The following is a 21496-nucleotide window of genomic DNA, read 5'->3' as shown; positions in this document are numbered from 1 at the left end:
ACGTGATCGCGGCGAAGATGCGATCCCGGTAGGCATCCGTGGACTCGCCGGGCAGCCGAGCGGCGGCGGCGTTGGCGTCGGTCATCGTCGGCGCCGAAATCCTGTGGGGCCTGTTTTCCCGTCGCTGTCGCTTCGTGAAATTTCCGGCCCGACGTTTCGATCACCTCTTTTGGCGGCGGGCGATAGGACTCGCATGGAGATGTTCTTATGAAGCGCTCATCTAAAATTGAAACTACTAATCGTGACAGGATATTGCGGTACATGCATACAGGAACAGAAAGCTTGCGCGGCGCGGGTCAGTACCCGATGGTGATGGCGGCAACGGCGATGACGAACTCGTCGCTCTTGTCTCCCATCTCCGGGATCTTGATCCCGGACCTCGCCATGAGTCCCCCCTCAACGACCTCGATGGGCTCGCAGATCTGGCCGTAAGGAAACACCCTGCGAATCTTCTCCAGGTCTAGCACCGCGCCCTTGGGCACGCCGATCTGGATGTGAAGCTTCATGTTGTCGTAGCCGCCGGGAACGATCTGCCTGATGCTGGGTATTGAATTAAATTCAATTGCGTTGCGACAAGCGCGGACGGCCGCCTTGGTCGCGTCCTGACCGTGTTGGTCGGCACCCATCCCAATCTCCACGAAAAGAACGTGGTTCATGCCCATACCCTCGGTCGGGGGCGGGCGCGACACCACCGCGTCGAACCTGGGCCCGACGCCGGTCGTCACGCGCTGGCCCCGACGCGCCGGATCTGCCGACAGAGAATTTCCCGAGAGGCCGGAGAAGAGATCGGCGGGTTTGGGGTTACGCGCGGGCACGCACGCGGGCTTAAACGCCGTTTGACGCGCGCCGGAGCGAGCCCCGGACGCGGATACCGCGGCGCGGGTCGTGGCCACGACGGACGAGTAACGTTGAGCGAGCATGGTGGTCACTCGGAGTGACGTCCGTGTCTTTTCCGGGACGCGGGAAACAAGCAGAAGATACTTCCGATGTGCCAAGCTGGCAGATCTTTTCCGAGGATCCGGCCGCAAACCACGAAACGGGGTGACAGGGACCCAAGTCAGGAATTCCAGGGAAAACAGGGTGCCGAGAGCGAGAGAGGCTGACTGGCAAATCTGTGTCAATCTGGCCGGAATGGTTCGGGAGCCCGACCGAGCTTTCCCGACCGGGCTGGGACAAAACGCTCCAGAGGACCGTTTGGGGAAGGTGCCGTCCGCGTTACCCAGTCGAGTGGGCGCTCGGGGTGCTCGGGCCGCGATGAACGCGAGGCAGAACTTCCACCTTAATTTCTACGCCGGCGATCCGTCCACGGCGGATGCGACGCCGGTCAGCACGAGGCCCATCGGGACGCTCTACGACCAGCGGATGGCGCATCGCTTCATGGACGAGGACTCGCTCATGACGGACGGCCTCGCCTTTCTGGAGGCGAAGGTGGGCAAGGACCACCCGTACGTCGCGGAGCTGTGCGCCGAGCTGGGTATGATACACATGGAGGACGAGAACTTCAAGAAAGCGAGCTTTCTCCTGGAGCGCGCGTGGAGGATCTTCCGGGAGAAGCTCGGCAAGTTCGACGCGCAGACCCTGCTGGCGCAGGAAGGTCTCTCCATGACCCTACACATGCTGGGAGAGCACGCCCGGGCAGACGCGCTGTTCGACGCGGCGATGGCGGGCATAGAGGACATTTACAAGAAACACCACCAGAAAAAGGCGGCGGAGGAGGCGGCGCGGCGCGAGGAGACGCGACACGCCAACTTTCTGTCGAGGTACGAGCGCAGGAACTCGCCGCCGTCCGCGCCGGTGGGCGCCGGGCACGCCGGAAAGTGGGGGAAAGTAGCCGCGACCAGGACGGCGCTGCGTAACCTGACCAACGCTAAGGGCGCGGGTACAAAAGTCGACGGCAGAGGCGGGCATGCGGGGGCCGATGACGGCGCCGAAGGCCCGAGGGATGACCGGCGCCGGGCCGAGCCCGAGAACGGCGCGAGGGATAACTGGCGCAAGGCCAAGCTCAAAACCGCCGCCGTCGCCGCGCTCGCCCCGAGGACTAGGACTTCGCCGACGAGCGTCGAGCTGGCGAGGCAGGAGAACCGCGCGGAGAGAACCTTGCGTAGGGTCGAGCGAACGGCGGGGGTTTCGGGGGAAAACGCGGAGAGGAGGGCGCCGTACGAGAGGAAACCGCTCTGGGCGCCCGTCATTCGCGGGGAGGGTGCTCGGGAGGCGGCGGTCGAGCCCGACGGGCGGCATCGCAAGAAACCGGTGTGGAAACCCGGGGGCGCGTTGAATCAGGCCGGGAAGGGGGGTCATCACGACGATAAGGGATCGTTCGCGTTCGGTCACCGCGCTCCTTTCGCCTACAGGGGAGACTAGACTAGCTCGCTCTACTAGCTAAGTGTTAGAGGTAAAACTAACACTCGAGTGCCGTCTAGAACGAGAACCCCTCCTCGTCCCCGTCCTCGTTCTCGATTTGCCAAACCTGCTCCCGGTAAAACTCCGTCTCCTGCCTCGACGGCCTCTGCTTCACGCCGTGCACGACGCCCACCTGACCCACCAGCGCCCCCCCGTCCACCTCCTCGCACCCGAGCTCCCCCGCCGTGTACGCCCGCGCCAGCGTCCCGGCGGCGGCCAAGCCCCGGACCAGCGCGGCGCCAAAGGACGCTCCCTGGGCCCCTAACCCTGAGGACGGGGCGTGCGCGACGATCTCGCTCCCGGCGCACATCAGGTCGCCGATCTCCTCGACGAGGTCGTTCCACTTTCGAATGTCCACCGAACCCACGTCCTGCAGCACCCACACGGAGGGGACGTCGGGGGCGTATCCCGCCCGTACCAGAGCCTCCTCCATGTCGCCGTATCGGTAGTCCGATGACGTCGGGTCGCAGCGCACGCGCCTGTGCGACGAGCCCTTCGCGGGCTTGGCTCCCACCGCCTTGAGCGTCTCATGCGCGAACGCGTGCGCGTCCTCGTGCGCGAGTTCGAACACCGCCGTGCCCCTCGGCCACGGCACCCTGAACCCGCGCGTGTCGGCGCCCGCGCCCGTCACCACCACCTGCCGCATCGTCCCGAACACCTCCACCGCCTTGCTCACCTCGAACTTCTCCATCAGCGCCTGCAGACGCTCGAACGCGAGGTGGTCCAGCGCGGTGGATATCCCCGCGCTGGAGAACCCCTCTGCCGCCGCGCCTTCCTGGTCCGGCGCGCGCGCTCGCCAATCCTCCCCGAGCGTCGCGAGGAGCGCCTCGGTGTACACGTCCAGGTCGGGGCATCGCGTCGCGGCCGCGTCGGCCGCCGCCGCGCGCGACGACGCCCGCCACGCCAGTGCGCGCTTGGCGCGATCCAGAGCCGGGGAGTCCGGCTCGTTCCCCCCGGTCGGCGCCGCGTCGTCCTCGGCGAAGGGGCTGACCGCGGCGGGGCGATGACGACGAGGGTTGTTATCGGGAGGACGCGCGGCTCCTCGTCGCGCGCGGGTGTCTCGGCCGCACGAAACGCCCGCGCGAGGGTGGGACGCACGTCGCACCGCGATACATCCCGTCCCAATCGACGCGGCGCTGACGGACGTCGCCGCCATGACCGGAGCCACGCGCGAGGAGATGTGCCCGTGTTCCGCGCCACGTAGGTTTGCCAAAAACGAGGCTGGGCCTGTTGGCGATTCTTCTGAACTTTTCGATCGAGGGCACAGAGCGCAGTTCGAGCGACGCTCAAGTTGAAAGACGGAACGATGCGAGCGACCGCCGCGATGGCGTGGGCGATTCTCGTGGCGATATTGCTGCTGGGACCCTCCCCGTGGTCCGGAGGTCTTCCCGGCGCCGAGGCCAAGCTCTCCAATCAGATGAAGATGCCCGTCACGAAGGAGGACATCAAGAGAAGGGCGGAGAAAAAGCAAAAGGGGCAGCCCTTGACGGAGGACGTGGAGAACTCCCTGCCGGACTGGGAGGATGATCCCGTGATGAAGAGCAAGCTCAAGTGTAACGGTGAGAAACTGGCGGAGTATCGGCGGCGCGAACCGATCCGGACCCCTCCCCTCTGCGCGCGTCGCTTGCTTTTTTGAAAACACCGGTCGGACAGCTGACGTTGTCCCTCTCCCCACCTCTCCCCGCAGCGTGCGCGGTGGTGGTCTCCGAGCTCGTGTCCGCGCTGAAGAAAAAACGCGAGCAGAGAAAGTTTAAGCTCACCCCGGACGAGAACATGGGCGCGCTCGAGCGGGGTTGCTTCCAGGTCCGGCGCGACTACGGCTTGCAGATGCGAAACAACAAGGTCACGCCGGTGTACAGCAACGACCACAGCATCGCCAAGACCGAGGGCGCGTGGATATCCACCTTCCTCGTCAGCACGTGCGGCTCGGTCGTCGGCGACTACGACGACTACATCATCGCGAATTACGCCACCACCCCCGTGCACGAGCTAGCGGCGACGGTGTGCCAGAGGGCGCCCGGGTTCGAGGATGACGACGACGACGACTGGCGCGACGACGACGACGACGACGGCGGCGGCGTGCCCAAGGGTCTCGGCGTGTGCCCCGTCGGGCTGGACATGTCCAAGGCCAACACTCACGACGACGGTTGGACGGTGGAGGAGGCCATCAGGAAGGTGGAGGAGAAGAGCAGGAAGGATAAGAAGATGCTGGACAGGCAGCAGAAACGCGCTGGGATGAAGAAGAGAAAGAAGGCGCGCAAGCAAAAGGTGGATGAACTCTGAGAACAACGCGCAGGACGGGCGCATGCCACCCATGAATTCCGCGGTGTGGTCCCGGGGATGGAGCGCGGGGGTGCTCATCGGGATAACCGTGACGTGCGTGCAGGTTTGCGTGTGCAGGTTTTACTCAGGATGTGATGTGTGAAGGGAGTGGCTGACGAGCCGCTTCGCGGCTGTTTTAACTCTAAACCCTGAAAACCCAACCCCCACCCCCTTAGGACACGGCGCGGACCCTAAAGATACAGCGCGCCGCTTGTTACTCGCGCGTCAGCGGCTACGTGAGCGCGCATCTTGCTCATGTAAAAAACCGCTCCTGGTAGCGCGTGGCGCGCATCAGGATCTGTACGGGGAAATTTTATCCAATCAAAGACGAGCCACGTATCTCGGATAGAGCCGGCACAATCAGGAGAGCCGATGACGTCGCTCGTGCGACCAGCGATGGCCTCGGTCGCGGTGCGGACCACCTCGGTGGCCGTCCGCGCCCGACGAGTCACTCCCGTCGCGTTCGTCGATCGATCGCCGTCCACGACCGTCACGCGCGGCGCGGGAACCCTCGCTGTCTTCACGCAGCGCAGCGGATCGCGCACAGCCGCGAGGAACGGGCGGGTCGCGGTGAGGGTCCACGCCGCGAAGGGCGAGACCGCGGCCGACCCCAACGCCCCGCTCGGTCCCAACAAGTCCGCCGCGGACGCCGTCAACAACGGCCTGGCGTGCTTCGAGAAGCGCAGGTACGACGCCGCGGTGAGGAACTTCAGCGCCGCGCTCAAGGATTTCGGATCGCCGAGCGAGGACGAGTCCCGAGCGGCGCTGTACAACCGCGCGTGCGCCTACGTCAAACTGCAGAAGTACGACGAGGCCAAGGTTGATCTCAAGTCCGCGATCAACGACTACAACCTCAAGTTCTCGGTGGTGCTGAAGGACCCGGACATGGAGGTGTTCAGGGGCACGCCGCAGTACGAGGAGATGGCCGCCGAGGAGGTGAAGGGATTCAGGAGCAACAAGTCCGTCCAGAAGCTCAAGGCGGAGGCGCAGGAGCCGTTCAGGTTCTTCAAGCTCTACGCCTTCGGGGGCCTGGGCGCGGGTGCCTTCATCGGTCTCATCATCATCCTCGCCCGACTCTCCGCCGCCATCAAGGGCGGCGACGACGCTCCCGAGCTCGGCGAGACCATCAAGAACCTCCTCATCAACATAGTGGCTGTGAGCGCGTTTGCGTACCTGTTCAGCAACGAGCTCAAGCAGCGCGAGAAGACTGAGTTTAAGGTCGCGCGAGAGGAGGAGCTGGGCAGGCTGCGCATGGCCATCGAGGAGAGCAAGGAGGACGTGCTGGTGAGCCAGCTGCGGGGCAACTACAGGCTGTTCATAATCGCAGGGAGCGACGAGCACATCGACAATGCGATGGGCCAGCTCGTTAAGTACAAGGCCAAGCTCAAGGAACAGAACGTGGTGATCGCGACGGTGGACATGCTCAACGGCGGGGGCAAGAAGAAGGCCAAGAAGGCGCCCGGCGCGGCGATGGCGGCGCTCAAGGCTGAGTTTGCCGCCGAGCGGGGGGGCGCGGTGGATGGCGAGGACGGATCGGCTCCGGCGGTTGCGGAGCCCATGGAGTTTGGAAAGAGGAGCAAGCGCGCGGATGTGGCGGTCTCCGCGGCGCGCGTGACCGAGAAGAAGTGGCGCGTCGCACCCCTCGACGAGGACGCGTGGCGCACCTGGATCGTGAACGAGATTGAGCGCAACGGATTTGACCCCTCGGTTAGGGACGTGTTCTTCAGCGTCGGGAAGGACGGGACGCTCTGGAAGAGCGGCGCGGGGACCCCCAACTGGATGAAGATCATCGAGGAGCTACCCACGAGCGGGCTGACTGGCGTGTGAGGGAACATATTTAATACAACACACGTTCGCCCGCCAACGCACGACTTCAAAAGCTGAAAAACCACGAGAACATTGGCCGCGCGGGCGACGCCGGATCCGGGGGAATGCTGAGGGTACCTGCAAGACGAATAAAGGTGAACGATGGGGGCGGTCAGGCGTCCTCGATCGATGAAGTTGACGTATTTAGAAAGGTTCGTTCACGTTCGATCCTCATATCGTGGGATCTCTAAGAGTCTTTCGATCCACGCGGCACGCACGACCTCTCGGAGCGGTTCCCAACGCATGGTCTCTCGGAGGGTAGCGACCTTTTCCGGTCGAATGCGTTCGTGAAGGACGATGTACTGACCTGATGGATCCGTCGTGTTCGGGCTGTAATTCTCGAGCTCGGGGACGTTGCGGACTAGAAAACCCCTGAGGTTATTGACGTGGGCGTAAACCCCGTACTTTTGGGCCTGCGCGCACCCTTCGCCCCAGCTCACGATGCCAATCTGCGACAAATCCCCGTTTGCATCAATCGCCACAAGCGGTCCCCCCGAGTCGCCCTGGCACGCATCGGTTCCACCATTTTCGAATCCAGCGCAGAGCATGGCGTCTGTGACGGTGAGGCCCGCGCCCCCGGGTGGATAGCTGCCCGGACCCGAGCACGTCTCCTGCGAAACCACGGGGACGTTTGCCTGGAGGAGCACCTGCGACGCCTGGCCGCTCCCCTGCGCCGTCGTGCCCCAACCGATGACCCTCGCGGGGGTACCCTCGGCGTATTTCTCGGGGTCCCATTCGAGCCTGACCGGTGGATACGTGCTCGTGTCGAGGTCCTCGGCGAGTCGCAGCACGGTGATGTCGTTCTCCCACTTGTTACCGTCGTAATCGGGGTGACCTATGATGTCTGTCACCTCGACTGTCTTGCTTGGGTTGTCAATGTCGTGTGCGCCAACTTTCAGTGAAATGGTGCTTGAGCCCAGGTTGGAGTCTGTGCCGCTTGAGAAGAAGCAGTGCGATGCGGAAAGTGCGTATCGTGACGTGATGAGGGTTGCGCCGCATCTGAACGACTCGGAGCCGCTCGAGGACACGGCGACGACGCCCAACATCCAGGGATATTTGCCAGGAGGATTGACCTCCTCGCCACTGATGATACGGGCTTGGATCGGGAGTCTCGCCTTGGGGTCCACCTGCGTCTCGCCATAGACAAGACTCCCCAAGTCGTCGGGGTCCAAGTCGTCGGGGTCCAAGTCGTCGGGGTCGAGCGCGGCGCCAGGGCCGTCGAACGCGACGGCTCGCGGCTTGATCGCGCGTGACTGCGCGTCTCCGATGAGTTGGCCGTTGCGATACGAGCCGGTCTGCGTGGACCTCGGTTGCGCTTCGCGGAGCGAGGACGCTTTTATGGGGTCCGTATCGGACGAGTCGCTCGATGGCCTAGGGGCGGCGCGGACTCCTACATCGGCGGATACGGGGGATATCGAGACGAGAATGAGGAGGCAAGTTGCCGTCACGACTCCCGCTTTGGATGTACGTCGCTGCATCGTGCAAGTCTCGCGCTTCGGTGTGTGCCGATATCAGTGTTCTTTTGCCGAGTCGCGGCGTGTGTTTTCCTTGCCCTCCTGCCCTCGTCAAGAGTTCGTTTCCTCGGAAATGGTGAAAAAGGTCCGAAGAAGTGGGAACTTCTGGAAGGCGAGGAGACGACGTGCTCTTGGCCACGTTTGGCAAAATTTGTTCCTACGAGGTTGGCTTTCTCGACTGCATCGCCGTCTACTTGACCCCCGTCGCCGCGCTTCCCGCCGCCTTGCACACCCTGAACAACACAACGGTCCTCTCCCCGCCGTCTCCCACCGGCTCCTTCTCGAACTCCGGGACGAAATACACGTCGATGCCCTCATCCTTGAGATATTGACGGGCAAACGCGACTGAGGCGACTGCGTTGTTGACGGCATCGGCGCCGCACGCGCGCACGGCCACCTTGCACCCCTCCCTGATCTTGCCGGCGATGGCACCCGCGGTAGAGCTTGGGTTGGTCCCAGATGCCACGGTCAGGTCCACGTCGGACGAGCTCCACGGTCCTTTGGTTTCCTTGTCGCACTGCAGCGAGAGGGCGCCGTGTTTCTGTTCTCTGTGCTGGCGAAACGACGGGAAACACGAGAGGTACGTCGGATCCGCGTGCTCCAGCATGTCCTTGCGGCAGATGGCGATGGCCTTGACCGCCTGGTTGACGCACGACGCACCCAGGGCGAGAATAAGTGGAGCCTCGCCGCATCCACCCTCGCACACCAACGCGATCGAACCCGCCAACTTCTTCGGGTTTGTGGTTGCGCTGCATTTCAGCGTCCTCTCACCGCTGGGGGCGTTCGCGATGTCCGCGACTGACTCCCCGCTGCGATGGGTGACACCGTACGGAGTGGAGTTCTCGCGACTGCGTCTGCGGGACCCGTCGTTCTTGCCGTGGGGAGCCTGACAGAGGGTTGGGGAAGGACCGTGAGCGCGGGAAACAAAGGGGGCTTTCGGTGGGGGATGCTCTCACCTTGCCGCCCCGGCCTCCTCGATTGCCGCCGCCGCGGCGACGGTTGCCGCCGCCGGTGTCCATCTTGATGATCTCGTCGAGGGGTTTATCGAGTAACTCGGCCATCTCGCTTGGATTGGCCCTTCCAACGCCGTGGTCTGGGCGCGTTTGGTGTGAGATCGAAATATTCAAGGCCGAGTGGGCACTGCGAAATATTCAAGGTAACATCTGAAACCGGGCCCTCACTACCTCTCCGCACGGAGCTTGTGGTCTAGGGACGGAGCCATGGCGAGTTCCGCGGTCGAGCCCAAGATACTGACGCTGCTGATGGTGGTCCAGGATGGTAAAGTCCTCCTCGGATACAAGAAGCGGGGCTTCGGTGAGGGGATGTGGAACGGGTTCGGGGGCAAGGTGGAGCCGGGTGAGACACCTACTGAAGGCGCGCTGCGGGAACTCAGAGAGGAGGCCTGCATCGATGCCACGGATGCAACGGAACGTGGCGTGGTGACCTTTGTGTACGATGACAAGCCTCGTCCAATGCAGGTGCACATATTCCACGCATCGCAGTTCACGGGCGTGCCGACGGAGACGGATGAGATGCGTCCTGCGTGGTTTGACCTCGAAGCGGTGCCCTTTGACAAGATGTGGCCGGACGACGAGCTATGGTATCCGATGTTCCTGGCTGGTAAGAAGTTTTCGGGGACGTTCTGGTTCACCAACACCACGACGATCGTCCGGCACGAGCTCCGGGAGGTTGAGTCGCTAGAGTGATCTGATGCAATCTACGAATGCTATTTGCATCACCAGCAGCTAGGCCTGCTTTGAGCGCTTGCGGTCACCCTTCCCGCCCTTTTCCCGCTTCCGCTTATCCTTTCTGAAATCCCCGTCACCGCCCTGCTGCTGCATCATCCTCTGCTTCGCCGCCTTTGCCCTCTCCTGGTCGTAATAGATTCCCCCGCTGCCCTTCCCGTCCTTCCCGTCGTTGGCCGGTCCACCTTGCTTCCGCTCCTTCATGGCGGCAATCTTCCTCGCCCTCGGATTAGCCCGCTTCTGAAGCCTCTGCTGCTGCGGGAGCGCCTCATCCGGCGCAGGGAGCGTGCATGTGCTGTGCGGCGCGAACTTTTTCATCCACCACGCCCTGACCTCTTCGTGTGGCGCCAAGCCGGCGTAGTTGACGTACCAAAAAGTCTCAAACGGCGTCGTGCCCTTCGCCTGGTTACGATCCTCGAACCCTCTCCTGCCCGGCGCCCAATACCTGTACGGCTTGGTCGGGTCCGGGATAAGGAACAATGCCTTGACGTCCTCACCGACGCACGGCTGATAGTACTGCTTGCGGCACACAAAGTTTGGCAGGAGGAGCAGCCAGGGCTTCTTGTTCTTCGCGCAGAAGCTGAGGATCCTGCGGAAGTGGTCGCCGCTATACGGCGGGTTTGTGAGGAGGACGTCGTGCTCCGGGATCCTCTTCTCCTCGATGCACTTGTAAAAGTCCTCGTTCTTGTTGTACACGCTGGTGAACCCGAGCCTGGCGAGATGCTTCGCGACGCTCCCCTCGCAAAAGTACGGGTCGTATATCCGAAGCTTGTCCTTGGGCTTCTTCAGCGCCAGCGCCATGCGAAACAGGAACGGCTCGATGTCTTGGTACGCCTGGAAGGGCGTTTCGCAATGATCCGCGGCGTCCACCTCGAACGGATGGTCCACCGAGGCCGCCGGCGTTGTGGTCTCGGCCCTAAGGGACAGATGCTGCAGGAGATGCTTCTGCCTTTCCTTCTTGTTCTTCTTGCCCTTGACCCTGCCGTCGGCTTCCTCCGCCGCGACGGGCTCGAACGCGTCCACGTCCTTGTCCTTGTTCTTTTTCCTCTTCTCGACGCTCTCGCCGTCGACCCCCGAGGTTGACGGGATGTCCTCACCCACAGCCACCGCGTTGTTCCTCAGGAAATCGTCGGCGGCGTCCTCCGAGTCGGAGTCGGCGGCGGTGACCGCCTTCTCGCGCCTCGTCTTTGCTCCGTTCGCCCCCTCATCACGCTTGGCTCGGGGAATCAGGTTGAAACCGGGGCGAATCACGCCCTTCGGGCCGCCCATCGCCAGCACCCGGAGCGCTCCTCGGCCCTTGGCGCGTTGGGGTATGTGTGACGATGATGACGGCAATAATTCGGTTGCTGGGCGCACCGGAACGAGACGAGTTAGTTTTGTCCATCAGTAGCAGGAATCGCAATCTGGCAGTGTGGCGAGTGAAAAGACGCGATGCAGTTGAGTTGCGGTTTGTGAATATACATGGAGCTACGCGTCTCCCGCTCCCGCCGCGACCGCTTGCGGCGGCAACCCCCCGGGTTGCATCGGCGGCAGCGGCGGTTGCACCTGCAACTGCTGCTGCGCCATCATTCTGTCTTCCCTGACGTTCAAGTCGCGTCCCATGAAGATGCTTCCGTTGCCAAACTGCACGGCGCGCGCCGCGCTGTCCGCGTCGTCGAACCTGACGATACCGCGACCCATGGACTTGCCCGTCTGCGCGTCGCGCGCGATGTCCACGAAGACCACCCGGCCGAACTGCTTGAAGTGATCCTTCAGGTCCTGCCAGCCCGCTTCCCACGCGATGTTGCTCACGTAGAGGGCGAACTCGCCGTTGCCCTGCGCGCCGGGGGCTCGAGGCGCGGCGTGCATGGGGGGTGCACCCATGGGCACGGGCGGGGCCATGCCGTTCATCCCGGGCATGAACCCGGGCATCATGCCGGGCATCATGCCGGGACCGTTATGCCGCTGATGATGTTGGTGGCGGTGAAACGCGTCCCCGGCGACGCCTGGGGGAGGCGGCATGCTCGGGAGCGGGGGCATTCCGGGCAGCGGGGGCATGCCACCGTTGAAATGAGCGCCCATGCCCATGCCGCCCATGTCCATCATCCCTCCCCTGCCCCTCCCCTGGCGCCAACCCCCGCCGCGGCCCCTGCCGCCCATCCCTCCGCCCCACCCGCCGTTGAAACCCCCGAACCTGCCGCCGTGCCCGCCGTTGTGCTGCGGCCTGCGCTCCGTCGGCGGCTTAACCTGCACCGTGGTCCCCGCGAACGCGTGGAGGGACGATCCCCCTTGGGCGCCGCCCACGCCGTCCTCGCCCACGGGTTCGCCGTGCGCGAGCGCGGCGAGAGCCGAAGCGTTATCCGCGTAGGTGACAAAGCAGAAACCCTTGTGCGGGTGGGGCATGTACACGTCCAGCACCTCCCCAAACTGGGCAAAGTGCTCCCGGATCGTCTCCACGGGCACCGACGGCTCGAGCCTGCCGACGAACACCTTGGTGGTGTGCGCCAGGTCGGTGAGCCGCGGTGGGAGGATCTCCAGCCTGCGACCGTCCACCACGTGCTCCTCCTCGAGCACCGCGGCGATGGCGCTCTTGTCGGCGAAGTTGACGAAGCCGAAGCCGCGTGACCTGCCGTCTGGGCCGGTCTTGACGGTGCACGTCGTCACCTCGCCGAAGCGCTCGAAGTACTCCCGCAGAGCCTGGTCGGTGGTCTCCCACGCGAGGCTCCTGACGCACATGTCCGCACCGACGTTATCGTTGCTGGGCCTTGGCGCCGACGGCGGCGGGGGCGCGGTAGCGTCGCCGGACGCGGCGCCATCGGTAAGTGTCATGGACTTATCCACGGCGGCGGCGAGCGCATCGCCCGCGTCGGCGTTATCCGCGGCGTTGGAGTCGCCGTTCGGCCCTGACTCCTCGGCGGCGGATTTCTTGCCATCCACCTCTTCCTTGACAGCTCCGTCCGCGTCGACGACGACGTAGTCGTCCGGGTCGGTCGCCTCGATGTCGGCCATCTCTTCTCTCACCCGGGCACCTCGCGTCGAAGTGGGTACGTCACCTCAGCCGGGTGCTTCACCCCCTCCGGTGCGCTGGTGTGTCTTGTCTCGGCCTTGGGGTTTTGGCGTAAAGGGTTTTGGCGCATGCCTCATCCGCACGACCTACGTGAGATTAGTGTGATTACCTTTTGAGTTCGACTTGGTTCCAGAATCTAACTGTTTTCCCTGTCATCTAAAAAATGAATTACGATGACATGTTGTGTGACGAACGGTCAGAGCACAGGACCTGCGGACGCGGTGGGGCGTTTCGGAAAATTCGACGCGAGCGAACCCTCAAGTTCGTTGGTCTCACTTTGATCGATCGCACCGAAGAGGCGGCGGACGCGATGGCGGACACATCGAACGATTCGAAGCTGGGCAGATACCTCGCCGTGGGTGTAGCGGCGGCGGGTGCGGCGTGCGCCGCAACCTCGCTCTACTGGAATCTGCACTTCAGGGGAACCTCGTGGCTCATCGGGTCCTTCGATCTGGGACCGTCGCTCTACGGGATGTCGTCCGCGCCGTCGACGCCCGCCGCTGGAAAAGGTGGCAAGAAAGGCAAGAAGAAGAAGAAGGGCGGGAGCTCCGGGCACCTCAACGGCATGGATACCAGGGAACCGAGCACCGCCAGCACGGGCCCGAGCGCGGGCGGTGGACCGGCCGTGTACGAGACGAAGCGCGCGGTGAACGAGTACCTGCAGTTTCACTTTGGCGATCCAAACGACGTGCTGCCGTACAGGGACGGCCCCCACGACGCGCTCAGGTTCACGCAGAGGTGCGCGGACCTGTGCGCCAAGCACACGAAGAGTGTTAAGACGAGCAGGACGGAGCCCGCGGGCCTGGCGCTCGACATCGGGTGCGCCGTGGGCGGCGCAACCTTCGAGCTCGCCAAGCACTTTGCCATAGTGGAGGGCCTCGACTACTCCAGAGCCTTCATCACCGCCGCGCGACTCATGAAGGAGAGGGGCTCGCTGCGGTACACGTGCTTCCGGGAAGGCGAGGTGACGCGTAAACTGACGGGCGCCGTCAACGACCGCGTCGACCGCGCGAGGGTCTCGTTCCGCGAGGGCGACGCGTGCGTGCTCCCCCGGTCCCTGCTCGGCGGCGGCGGGTCGGGCTCCGACTTTGACGCGTTTGGCCGCCACGACGCCGTGCTCGCCGCCAACCTCCTGTGCCGACTGCCGGACCCGGCCGCGTTCCTGGCCCAGTGCGCGAGGCTGCTGCGGCCGGGGGGCGTGCTCGTGCTCGTCTCGCCGTACTCGTGGCTCGAGGCGTGGACGCCCAAGGACAGGTGGCTGGGCGGGTATTACGAGTCCGCATCCGCATCCGAAGACGGCGGCTCGGCGGAGGGATCCGGGTCGGCGTCTCCCGCGCCCAACGCCCCGTACCGGCGGTCTTTCGACGCGATCGAGGCGGCGCTCACGTCCGCGGAAGGGGGGTTCGATCTGGTGGAGCAGAGCGACCTTCCTTTCCTGATAAAGGAGCACGACAGGAAGTTCCAGTGGGGGGTCTCCCACTGCACGGTTTGGCGCAGGAGACGGGTGCCGAACGCGTAACGAGGCGGCTCTTCGTTTCGATTGAAGTCTATTACACGCTATGGCTCACCGCCTTCACCCAGTGATTCCCCGTCCCTCACCGCACTCGCCCTCTTATCCCTCGCGATCTGCTCCCGCTCCGCGTTCTCCCTGCGTCGCGCGGACTTGCGACATTGCGGTGGTATCGGGTGGTACTCCCGCTTGGACGCGTCAGCCGCAATCGTCTTATGCTGCCACGCAAAATACCACAGGAGATCATCGAAGCAGTGACACTCAGAGGGCGCCGCGGGCCGCCCATCGCCGTCGACGTGTTGACCAGTCGCGACATGGAGCTCCCTGAGGAAGAACATGAGCGCCTCCGCGGAGCACAGCTTATCGTCGCCGTCGTCGCGCCCCGCCTCCCTAGCGGCTGACATCTCATCGCGCCTGCCCTGGCTCCTCGGGTGCGGGTGAAACCTCCAGAACGCCGTCTTGTACGACCGCAGCCTAACCCTCGTGAGATGTTTCATCTGCTCGGTCCTCGATATCGTGAGGGCGCCGTCCCACTTGCTGTCCACGATGACCACAGCCTCGATCCCGCCCCCATCGCCCGCCCCAACCCCGGCGGGCTCCTCCGAGGCCACGCGTGCCGAGAACTCCGGGACCGTCAGCGCTTCATCGTCCGGAAACAACAGCGCGGTTCGTCGCGGATCCAGTTTGGGGAGTTCGTGCGACCTACATAGGGTGACATGCTCGGATGCGAGCATGGCGCACTGCACCCCGGTCGCCTTCGACAGGAGCTCCTTCCGGTCGGTGATGAAGTAGGCGCGACAGGGCAGCCGAACCGTCGGCCTCTCGGTGTACGCATCCAGGCACACGTGGCAGAAGAAGCGACGCGATGACTTGCATGACCGGCAAAACACCCTTCCGGAGCCCCCTTCGCTGCTCGCCGTCTCTAAAGGAGCGTGCGACGACAGGTGCAAGTCCTTGTGCAGCGGGGGAAGCGTGAAATCGGGGCGGCGTCGGCTGATCTGCACCTTCGCCTTCAGCTCCCCGGCCAGCGCGTCGGCCTCCGCGACGGATGTCGACGGCACCTCGTCGCGCTCATCGCTAGTGCTCTGCCGACCCGCGACGTCGACTTCCCGCATAGCGGGTTTTCGGCGCGGGCGCTCCTCGAGGTGGGCCACACAGCCGACGCCGGAACCGCCGACAAACTTTTTCCAGCTCTCGGTCAGTCGTGCTGAACTTGAAGACTAATGTCTATTCAGTCGTTTCTCTAGCTCTAGTAGTCTCTACACGCCGTCGGTTGGTCACCATGACGGTCGCGTCGTTCTCGCTATCTTATCTAACTCTATAGAGCACGCTCTCGCGCGATAGTATCAGGCGTAGCTGGTGCAAACCACCGTGAACACGCCCGCCGGCAGCTGCTCGGCCTCGACGTTGTGCCCCGGGTTGTGCACCGTCACTCGAACCGTGTCCGCCGCTGATACGTGTGCCGTGAGGTAGAGCTCGCCAATGCTTGAACTAAACGATACCTGCACGATGTCACCCAGAGCGGCTCCCGGCACGTTCACCGAGAAACCATACTTGGATGACGGGTAAAGGAGAGGTACCGTGAAGGAGGAGGTGTCCACCTTGAGGTGTTTGTCCATCAGCCCGGAGTGGTCCTGACGGCCTATCTTGAAAGTGAACGCCTCCACCATGCCGCTGAGCAGGACTCGGCCATCGTTAGCAGAGCGCCCTACGAGGACCGCAGCGGCATTGTCTACGCCGACAGTGATGTTACCGGTGTACGCAACACCAACGCTGGTACCCTGACCGGCATCGAGAATCAAATCGCCACCTGTGTCACCTTGCCCAGCCTTGACGGTGAGGTCGCCTCCGGTTGCCCCACTTGCGGTGGTCTTGCCAGCCGTCAGCGTCATGGCGCCGCCGTTGCCGGTGTCGCCCTCGCCCACCAACAGGCTGATATCGCCGCCGTTGCCGCCCGTGGCGGCGCCAGTGGTGATAGACACGTCTCCAGTCGCACCAGCTGTTGCCGAGTCTCCAGTGGCAAGCTCAATGCTGCCACTGTTCCCAGTTGTGCCACCACCAGCACCGGTCTTGATGCTCATGGCGCCACTGTTGCCATTGGTGCCTGCAGCAGCAGTGGCGAGCGTCATCGTGCCGCTGTTGGTTGCGGTGCCGACACCTGTCGTGATGGTCACGGCGCCGCCGGTGCCAGCGCCCTCGCCAGCAGTCAGTGACATAGCACCACCAACTGCCGATGCCGCAGTGGTCCTGCCAGCGGTCAGCGTCATGGCGCCACCAGTGCCCGTGTCGCCATCGCCGACAGTCACAGTGATTGCACCCCCAGCGCCGCCCGTGGCGGCGCCAGTCGTCATTGAGATGGACCCCGTTGCGCCATTCGTGGACGTCCCGGTACCCAGAGTCATGGCGCCGCTCGCATTAGCACCGCTTCCTGTAGCCACAATCATCTCTCCAGTCACGCCGCTAGCTTCGCCAGAGCTGATGCTCACGGCTCCGCTCGCTGTCGTGCCTTCGCCGCTAGTCATCACAATGTGACCGCCAGAGCCACCTGTGCCTTGTCCCGCGGTCATCCTCAGAGCTCCTCCAGTAACTGACTTACCAGCAGTCAGATTCATTGCGCCGCCAGCGCCCGTGTCGCCATCACCCACTGTGAGGGTGATGGCGCCACCCGCACCACTCGTGGCCGCGCCAGTCGACATCGCGATAGAGCCACTCGCCCCGTTCGTGGATGTCCCGGTACCCAGAGTCATACCGCCGCTCACGCCGGATGTGCCAGCATTAGCAGTCTGAAGGGACATCGCACCGCTGTTGGTTGCGCTGCCAACGCCTGTCTTCACAGTCACGTCGCCGCCAGTCTGACCGCCCAAGCCAGCTTCGAGTGTCATGTCACCACCAGCAGCTGTGGCACCCTGGCCGGCCTGAATGGTCACGTCGCCGCCGGTGCCAGCGCCCTCGCCTGCAGTCAGTGACATAGCACCACCAACTGCCGATGCCGCAGTGGTCTTGCCAGCGGTCAGCGTCATGGCGCCACCAGTGCCCAGGGTGCCATCACCAACCAGTATGCTGATTGCACCCCCAGCGCCGCCCGAGGCGGCGTCGCCAGTGCTGATCGACATACTCCCGGTTGCACCATTGGATGAAGCTCCAGTAGCAAGCTCCATGCTGCCACTATTGCCAGCGGTGCCGCCCGCGCCAGACTTCATGCTCACGCTGCCGCTGTTGCCAGATACGCCTCCAGCAGCAGTCGCGAGGGTCATCGCGCCACTGTTGGTTGCGGTGCCAACACCTGTCGTGATGGTCACCTCGCCGCCAGTGCTAGCGCCCGCGCCTGCAGTCAGTGACATCGCACCACCGGCGCCACCAGTGTTATTGGCTGCACCAGCTGTGATTGCCACTGCGCCGCCAGAAGCGTTGACCGCGGTAGCCTTACCAGCCGTCAGCGTCATGGCGCCGCCGTTGCCGGTGTCGCCCTCGCCCACCAACAGGCTGATATCGCCGCCGTTGCCGCCCGTGGCGGCGCCAGTGGTGATAGACACGTCTCCAGTCGCACCAGCTGTTGCCGAGTCTCCAGTGGCAAGCTCAATGCTGCCACTGTTCCCAGTTGTGCCACCACCAGCACCGGTCTTGATGCTCATGGCGCCACTGTTGCCATTGGTGCCTGCAGCAGCAGTGGCGAGCGTCATCGTGCCGCTGTTGGTTGCGGTGCCGACACCTGTCGTGATGGTCACGGCGCCGCCGGTGCCAGCGCCCTCGCCAGCAGTCAGTGACATAGCACCACCAACTGCCGATGCCGCAGTGGTCCTGCCAGCGGTCAGCGTCATGGCGCCACCAGTGCCCGTGTCGCCATCGCCGACAGTCACAGTGATTGCACCCCCAGCGCCGCCCGTGGCGGCGCCAGTCGTCATTGAGATGGACCCCGTTGCGCCATTCGTGGACGTCCCGGTACCCAGAGTCATGGCGCCGCTCGCATTAGCACCGCTTCCTGTAGCCACAATCATCTCTCCAGTCACGCCGCTAGCTTCGCCAGAGCTGATGCTCACGGCTCCGCTCGCTGTCGTGCCTTCGCCGCTAGTCATCACAATGTGACCGCCAGAGCCACACCAACCAGTATGCTGATTGCACCCCCAGCGCCGCCCGAGGCGGCGTCGCCAGTGCTGATCGACATACTCCCGGTTGCACCATTGGATGAAGCTCCAGTAGCAAGCTCCATGCTGCCACTATTGCCAGCGGTGCCGCCCGCGCCAGACTTCATGCTCACGCTGCCGCTGTTGCCAGATACGCCTCCAGCAGCAGTCGCGAGGGTCATCGCGCCACTGTTGGTTGCGGTGCCAACACCTGTCGTGATGGTCACCTCGCCGCCAGTGCTAGCGCCCGCGCCTGCAGTCAGTGACATCGCACCACCGGCGCCACCAGTGTTATTGGCTGCACCAGCTGTGATTGCCACTGCGCCGCCAGAAGCGTTGACCGCGGTAGCCTTACCAGCCGTCAGCGTCATGGCGCCGCCGTTGCCGGTGTCGCCCTCGCCCACCAACAGGCTGATATCGCCGCCGTTGCCGCCCGTGGCGGCGCCAGTGGTGATAGACACGTCTCCAGTCGCACCAGCTGTTGCCGAGTCTCCAGTGGCAAGCTCAATGCTGCCACTGTTCCCAGTTGTGCCACCACCAGCACCGGTCTTGATGCTCATGGCGCCACTGTTGCCATTGGTACCTGCAGCAGCAGTGGCGAGCGTCATCGTGCCGCTGTTGGTTGCGGTGCCGACACCTGTCGTGATGGTCACGGCGCCGCCGGTGCCAGCGCCCTCGCCAGCAGTCAGTGACATAGCACCACCAACTGCCGATGCCGCAGTGGTCTTCCCAGCGGTCAGCGTCATGGCGCCACCAGTGCCCGTGTCGCCATCGCCGACAGTCACAGTGATTGCACCCCCAGCGCCGCCCGTGGCGGCGCCAGTCGTCATTGAGATGGACCCCGTTGCGCCATTCGTGGACGTCCCGGTACCCAGAGTCATGGCGCCGCTCGCATTAGCACCGCTTCCTGTAGCCACAATCATCTCTCCAGTCACGCCGCTAGCTTCGCCAGAGCTGATGCTCACGGCTCCGCTCGCTGTCGTGCCTTCGCCGCTAGTCATCACAATGTGACCGCCAGAGCCACCTGTGCCTTGTCCCGCGGTCATCCTCAGAGCTCCTCCAGTAACTGACTTACCAGCAGTCAGATTCATTGCGCCGCCAGCGCCTGTGTCGCCATCACCCACTGTGAGGGTGATGGCGCCACCCGCACCACTCGTGGCCGCGCCAGTCGACATCGCGATAGAGCCACTCGCCCCGTTCGTGGATGTCCCGGTACCCAGAGTCATACCGCCGCTCACGCCGGATGTGCCAGCATTAGCAGTCTGAAGGGACATCGCACCGCTGTTGGTTGCGCTGCCAACGCCTGTCTTCACAGTCACGTCGCCGCCAGTCTGACCGCCCAAGCCAGCTTCGAGTGTCATGTCACCACCAGCAGCTGTGGCACCCTGGCCGGCCTTAATGGTCACGTCGCCGCCGGTGCCAGCGCCCTCGCCTGCAGTCAGTGACATAGCACCACCAACTGCCGATGCCGCAGTGGTCTTGCCAGCGGTCAGCGTCATGGCGCCACCAGTGCCCAGGGTGCCATCACCAACCAGTATGCTGATTGCACCCCCAGCGCCGCCCGAGGCGGCGTCGCCAGTGCTGATCGACATACTCCCGGTTGCACCATTGGATGAAGCTCCAGTAGCAAGCTCCATGCTGCCACTATTGCCAGCGGTGCCGCCCGCGCCAGACTTCATGCTCACGCTGCCGCTGTTGCCAGATACGCCTCCAGCAGCAGTCGCGAGGGTCATCGCGCCACTGTTGGTTGCGGTGCCAACACCTGTCGTGATGGTCACCTCGCCGCCAGTGCTAGCGCCCGCGCCTGCAGTCAGTGACATCGCACCACCGGCGCCACCAGTGTTATTGGCTGCACCAGCTGTGATTGCCACTGCGCCGCCAGAAGCGTTGACCGCGGTAGCCTTACCAGCCGTCAGCGTCATGGCGCCGCCGTTGCCGGTGTCGCCCTCGCCCACCAACAGGCTGACATCGCCGCCGTTGCCGCCCGTGGCGGCGCCAGTGGTGATAGACACGTCTCCAGTCGCACCAGCTGTTGCCGAGTCTCCAGTGGCAAGCTCAATGCTGCCACTGTTCCCAGTTGTGCCACCACCAGCACCGGTCTTGATGCTCATGGCGCCACTGTTGCCATTGGTGCCTGCAGCAGCAGTGGCGAGCGTCATCGTGCCGCTGTTGGTTGCGGTGCCGACACCTGTCGTGATGGTCACGGCGCCGCCGGTGCCAGCGCCCTCGCCTGCAGTCAGTGACATAGCACCACCAACTGCCGATGCCGCAGTGGTCTTGCCAGCGGTCAGCGTCATGGCGCCACCAGTGCCCGTGTCGCCATCGCCGACAGTCACAGTGATTGCACCCCCAGCGCCGCCAGTTGCCTTGCCTGTTTCAATGTCGACTGTCCCACTGGCCCCTGCAGTGCCACTGTTTTCGGTCCTCATGACCAGTGCACCGCTCGTTGCATCATCACTTCTGCCGGTGAGCAAGATCACAGAACCACCCTCCCCAGCGCTTGACGATCCGCCGCGGATCTCCACATTACCGCCGCGGCCTTGCGAGTCAGTGCTGCTCGTCGCACCGCCCGTCACGACCACCGCGCCGCCAACGCCGCCCGACGATAGACCGCCGCTCACCTCGACAGCGCCACCCAAGCATTTCTGGGTGCAACCTCCAAGCACAGCAGTGCGCTGGTCAGAAGATACATCGAGCGAGCTGCACAGGAAATGCGTGGAGTTCTTAGTCGTGCAGCCGTGCAGCACAGCCTCGTACATCGCCACGGTGATGTTCAGGCCGCCGCACTCGTAGTAGTCCAGATCGCAGTCGGTCGTGCCACCAGCAAAACCGCCGGTCACCTTCACCACTCCGCCCCGGCCACCCACGGTATTGTTGTTTCCACCAGCCATGAGTGTCAGGAAGCCTCCTCTGTGGCGAGCGTCCACGGTGTCGCCGGACGTCAGCGTCATGTTGCCGCCGTGCCCGTTGTC

The 21496-nt window shown here is 64.0% G+C and overlaps 13 protein-coding genes across 13 annotated transcripts; 5 read left to right on the top strand and 8 right to left on the bottom strand.

Moving 5' to 3' along the window:
* Positions 1 to 190: 190 nt before the first annotated feature.
* Positions 191 to 924, bottom strand: MICPUN_109289 (predicted protein). Its single transcript, XM_002508956.1, has one exon. It carries the CDS (start codon positions 918 to 920, stop codon positions 297 to 299), a length of 624 nt encoding a protein of 207 aa, XP_002509002.1. The 5' UTR covers positions 921 to 924; the 3' UTR covers positions 191 to 296.
* A 330-nt stretch (positions 925 to 1254) lies between these two features.
* On the top strand, positions 1255 to 2042 carry MICPUN_103514 (predicted protein; the record flags this gene model as incomplete). The annotated part of the gene is made up of 2 exons (XM_002509194.1): positions 1255 to 2016; positions 2037 to 2042. The coding sequence occupies 2 exons, from the start codon at positions 1255 to 1257 to the stop codon at positions 2040 to 2042; spliced, it is 768 nt and encodes a 255-aa protein (XP_002509240.1).
* A 374-nt stretch (positions 2043 to 2416) lies between these two features.
* Positions 2417 to 3091, bottom strand: MICPUN_103515 (predicted protein; the record flags this gene model as incomplete). Its single annotated transcript, XM_002508955.1, has 1 exon — positions 2417 to 3091. One exon carries the CDS (start codon positions 3089 to 3091, stop codon positions 2417 to 2419), a length of 675 nt encoding a protein of 224 aa, XP_002509001.1.
* Positions 3092 to 3724: 633 nt separating this feature from the next.
* On the top strand, positions 3725 to 4683 carry MICPUN_103516 (predicted protein; the record flags this gene model as incomplete). The annotated part of the gene is made up of 2 exons (XM_002509193.1): positions 3725 to 3959; positions 4088 to 4683. 2 exons carry the CDS (start codon positions 3725 to 3727, stop codon positions 4681 to 4683), a joined length of 831 nt encoding a protein of 276 aa, XP_002509239.1.
* A 435-nt stretch (positions 4684 to 5118) lies between these two features.
* Positions 5119 to 6549, top strand: MICPUN_103517 (predicted protein; the record flags this gene model as incomplete). The annotated part of the gene is made up of 1 exon (XM_002509192.1): positions 5119 to 6549. One exon carries the CDS (start codon positions 5119 to 5121, stop codon positions 6547 to 6549), a length of 1431 nt encoding a protein of 476 aa, XP_002509238.1.
* A 400-nt stretch (positions 6550 to 6949) lies between these two features.
* On the bottom strand, positions 6950 to 7682 carry MICPUN_76323 (predicted protein; the record flags this gene model as incomplete). Its single annotated transcript, XM_002508954.1, has 1 exon — positions 6950 to 7682. A coding segment is annotated over one exon (733 nt), but the record flags the coding sequence as incomplete, so codon positions are not given.
* A 610-nt stretch (positions 7683 to 8292) lies between these two features.
* On the bottom strand, positions 8293 to 9163 carry MICPUN_63185 (predicted protein; the record flags this gene model as incomplete). Its single annotated transcript, XM_002508953.1, has 2 exons — positions 8293 to 8988; positions 9059 to 9163. The coding sequence occupies 2 exons, from the start codon at positions 9161 to 9163 to the stop codon at positions 8293 to 8295; spliced, it is 801 nt and encodes a 266-aa protein (XP_002508999.1).
* A 159-nt stretch (positions 9164 to 9322) lies between these two features.
* MICPUN_86979 (predicted protein) lies at positions 9323 to 9808 on the top strand (the record flags this gene model as incomplete). The annotated part of the gene is made up of 1 exon (XM_002509191.1): positions 9323 to 9808. The coding sequence occupies one exon, from the start codon at positions 9323 to 9325 to the stop codon at positions 9806 to 9808; it is 486 nt and encodes a 161-aa protein (XP_002509237.1).
* A 39-nt stretch (positions 9809 to 9847) lies between these two features.
* On the bottom strand, positions 9848 to 11116 carry MICPUN_103519 (predicted protein; the record flags this gene model as incomplete). Its single annotated transcript, XM_002508952.1, has 1 exon — positions 9848 to 11116. One exon carries the CDS (start codon positions 11114 to 11116, stop codon positions 9848 to 9850), a length of 1269 nt encoding a protein of 422 aa, XP_002508998.1.
* A 317-nt stretch (positions 11117 to 11433) lies between these two features.
* On the bottom strand, positions 11434 to 11659 carry MICPUN_74800 (predicted protein; the record flags this gene model as incomplete). Its single annotated transcript, XM_002508951.1, has 1 exon — positions 11434 to 11659. A coding segment is annotated over one exon (226 nt), but the record flags the coding sequence as incomplete, so codon positions are not given.
* Positions 11660 to 12169: 510 nt separating this feature from the next.
* Positions 12170 to 12562, bottom strand: MICPUN_73619 (predicted protein; the record flags this gene model as incomplete). Its single annotated transcript, XM_002508950.1, has 1 exon — positions 12170 to 12562. A coding segment is annotated over one exon (393 nt), but the record flags the coding sequence as incomplete, so codon positions are not given.
* A 641-nt stretch (positions 12563 to 13203) lies between these two features.
* MICPUN_103521 (predicted protein) lies at positions 13204 to 14412 on the top strand (the record flags this gene model as incomplete). The annotated part of the gene is made up of 1 exon (XM_002509190.1): positions 13204 to 14412. The coding sequence occupies one exon, from the start codon at positions 13204 to 13206 to the stop codon at positions 14410 to 14412; it is 1209 nt and encodes a 402-aa protein (XP_002509236.1).
* Positions 14413 to 15612: 1200 nt separating this feature from the next.
* On the bottom strand, positions 15613 to 17274 carry MICPUN_109290 (predicted protein). Its single transcript, XM_002508949.1, has one exon. The coding sequence runs from the start codon at positions 17196 to 17198 to the stop codon at positions 15750 to 15752; it is 1449 nt and encodes a 482-aa protein (XP_002508995.1). The 5' UTR covers positions 17199 to 17274; the 3' UTR covers positions 15613 to 15749.
* Positions 17275 to 21496: the final 4222 nt, after the last annotated feature.

The sequence above is a fragment of the Micromonas commoda genome, chromosome 12, assembly GCF_000090985.2.
Source record: "Micromonas commoda chromosome 12, complete sequence".
In the NCBI taxonomy this organism is placed as follows: Eukaryota; Viridiplantae; Chlorophyta; class Mamiellophyceae; order Mamiellales; family Mamiellaceae; genus Micromonas; species Micromonas commoda.
This window is presented reverse-complemented; position numbering and strand designations above follow the sequence as displayed.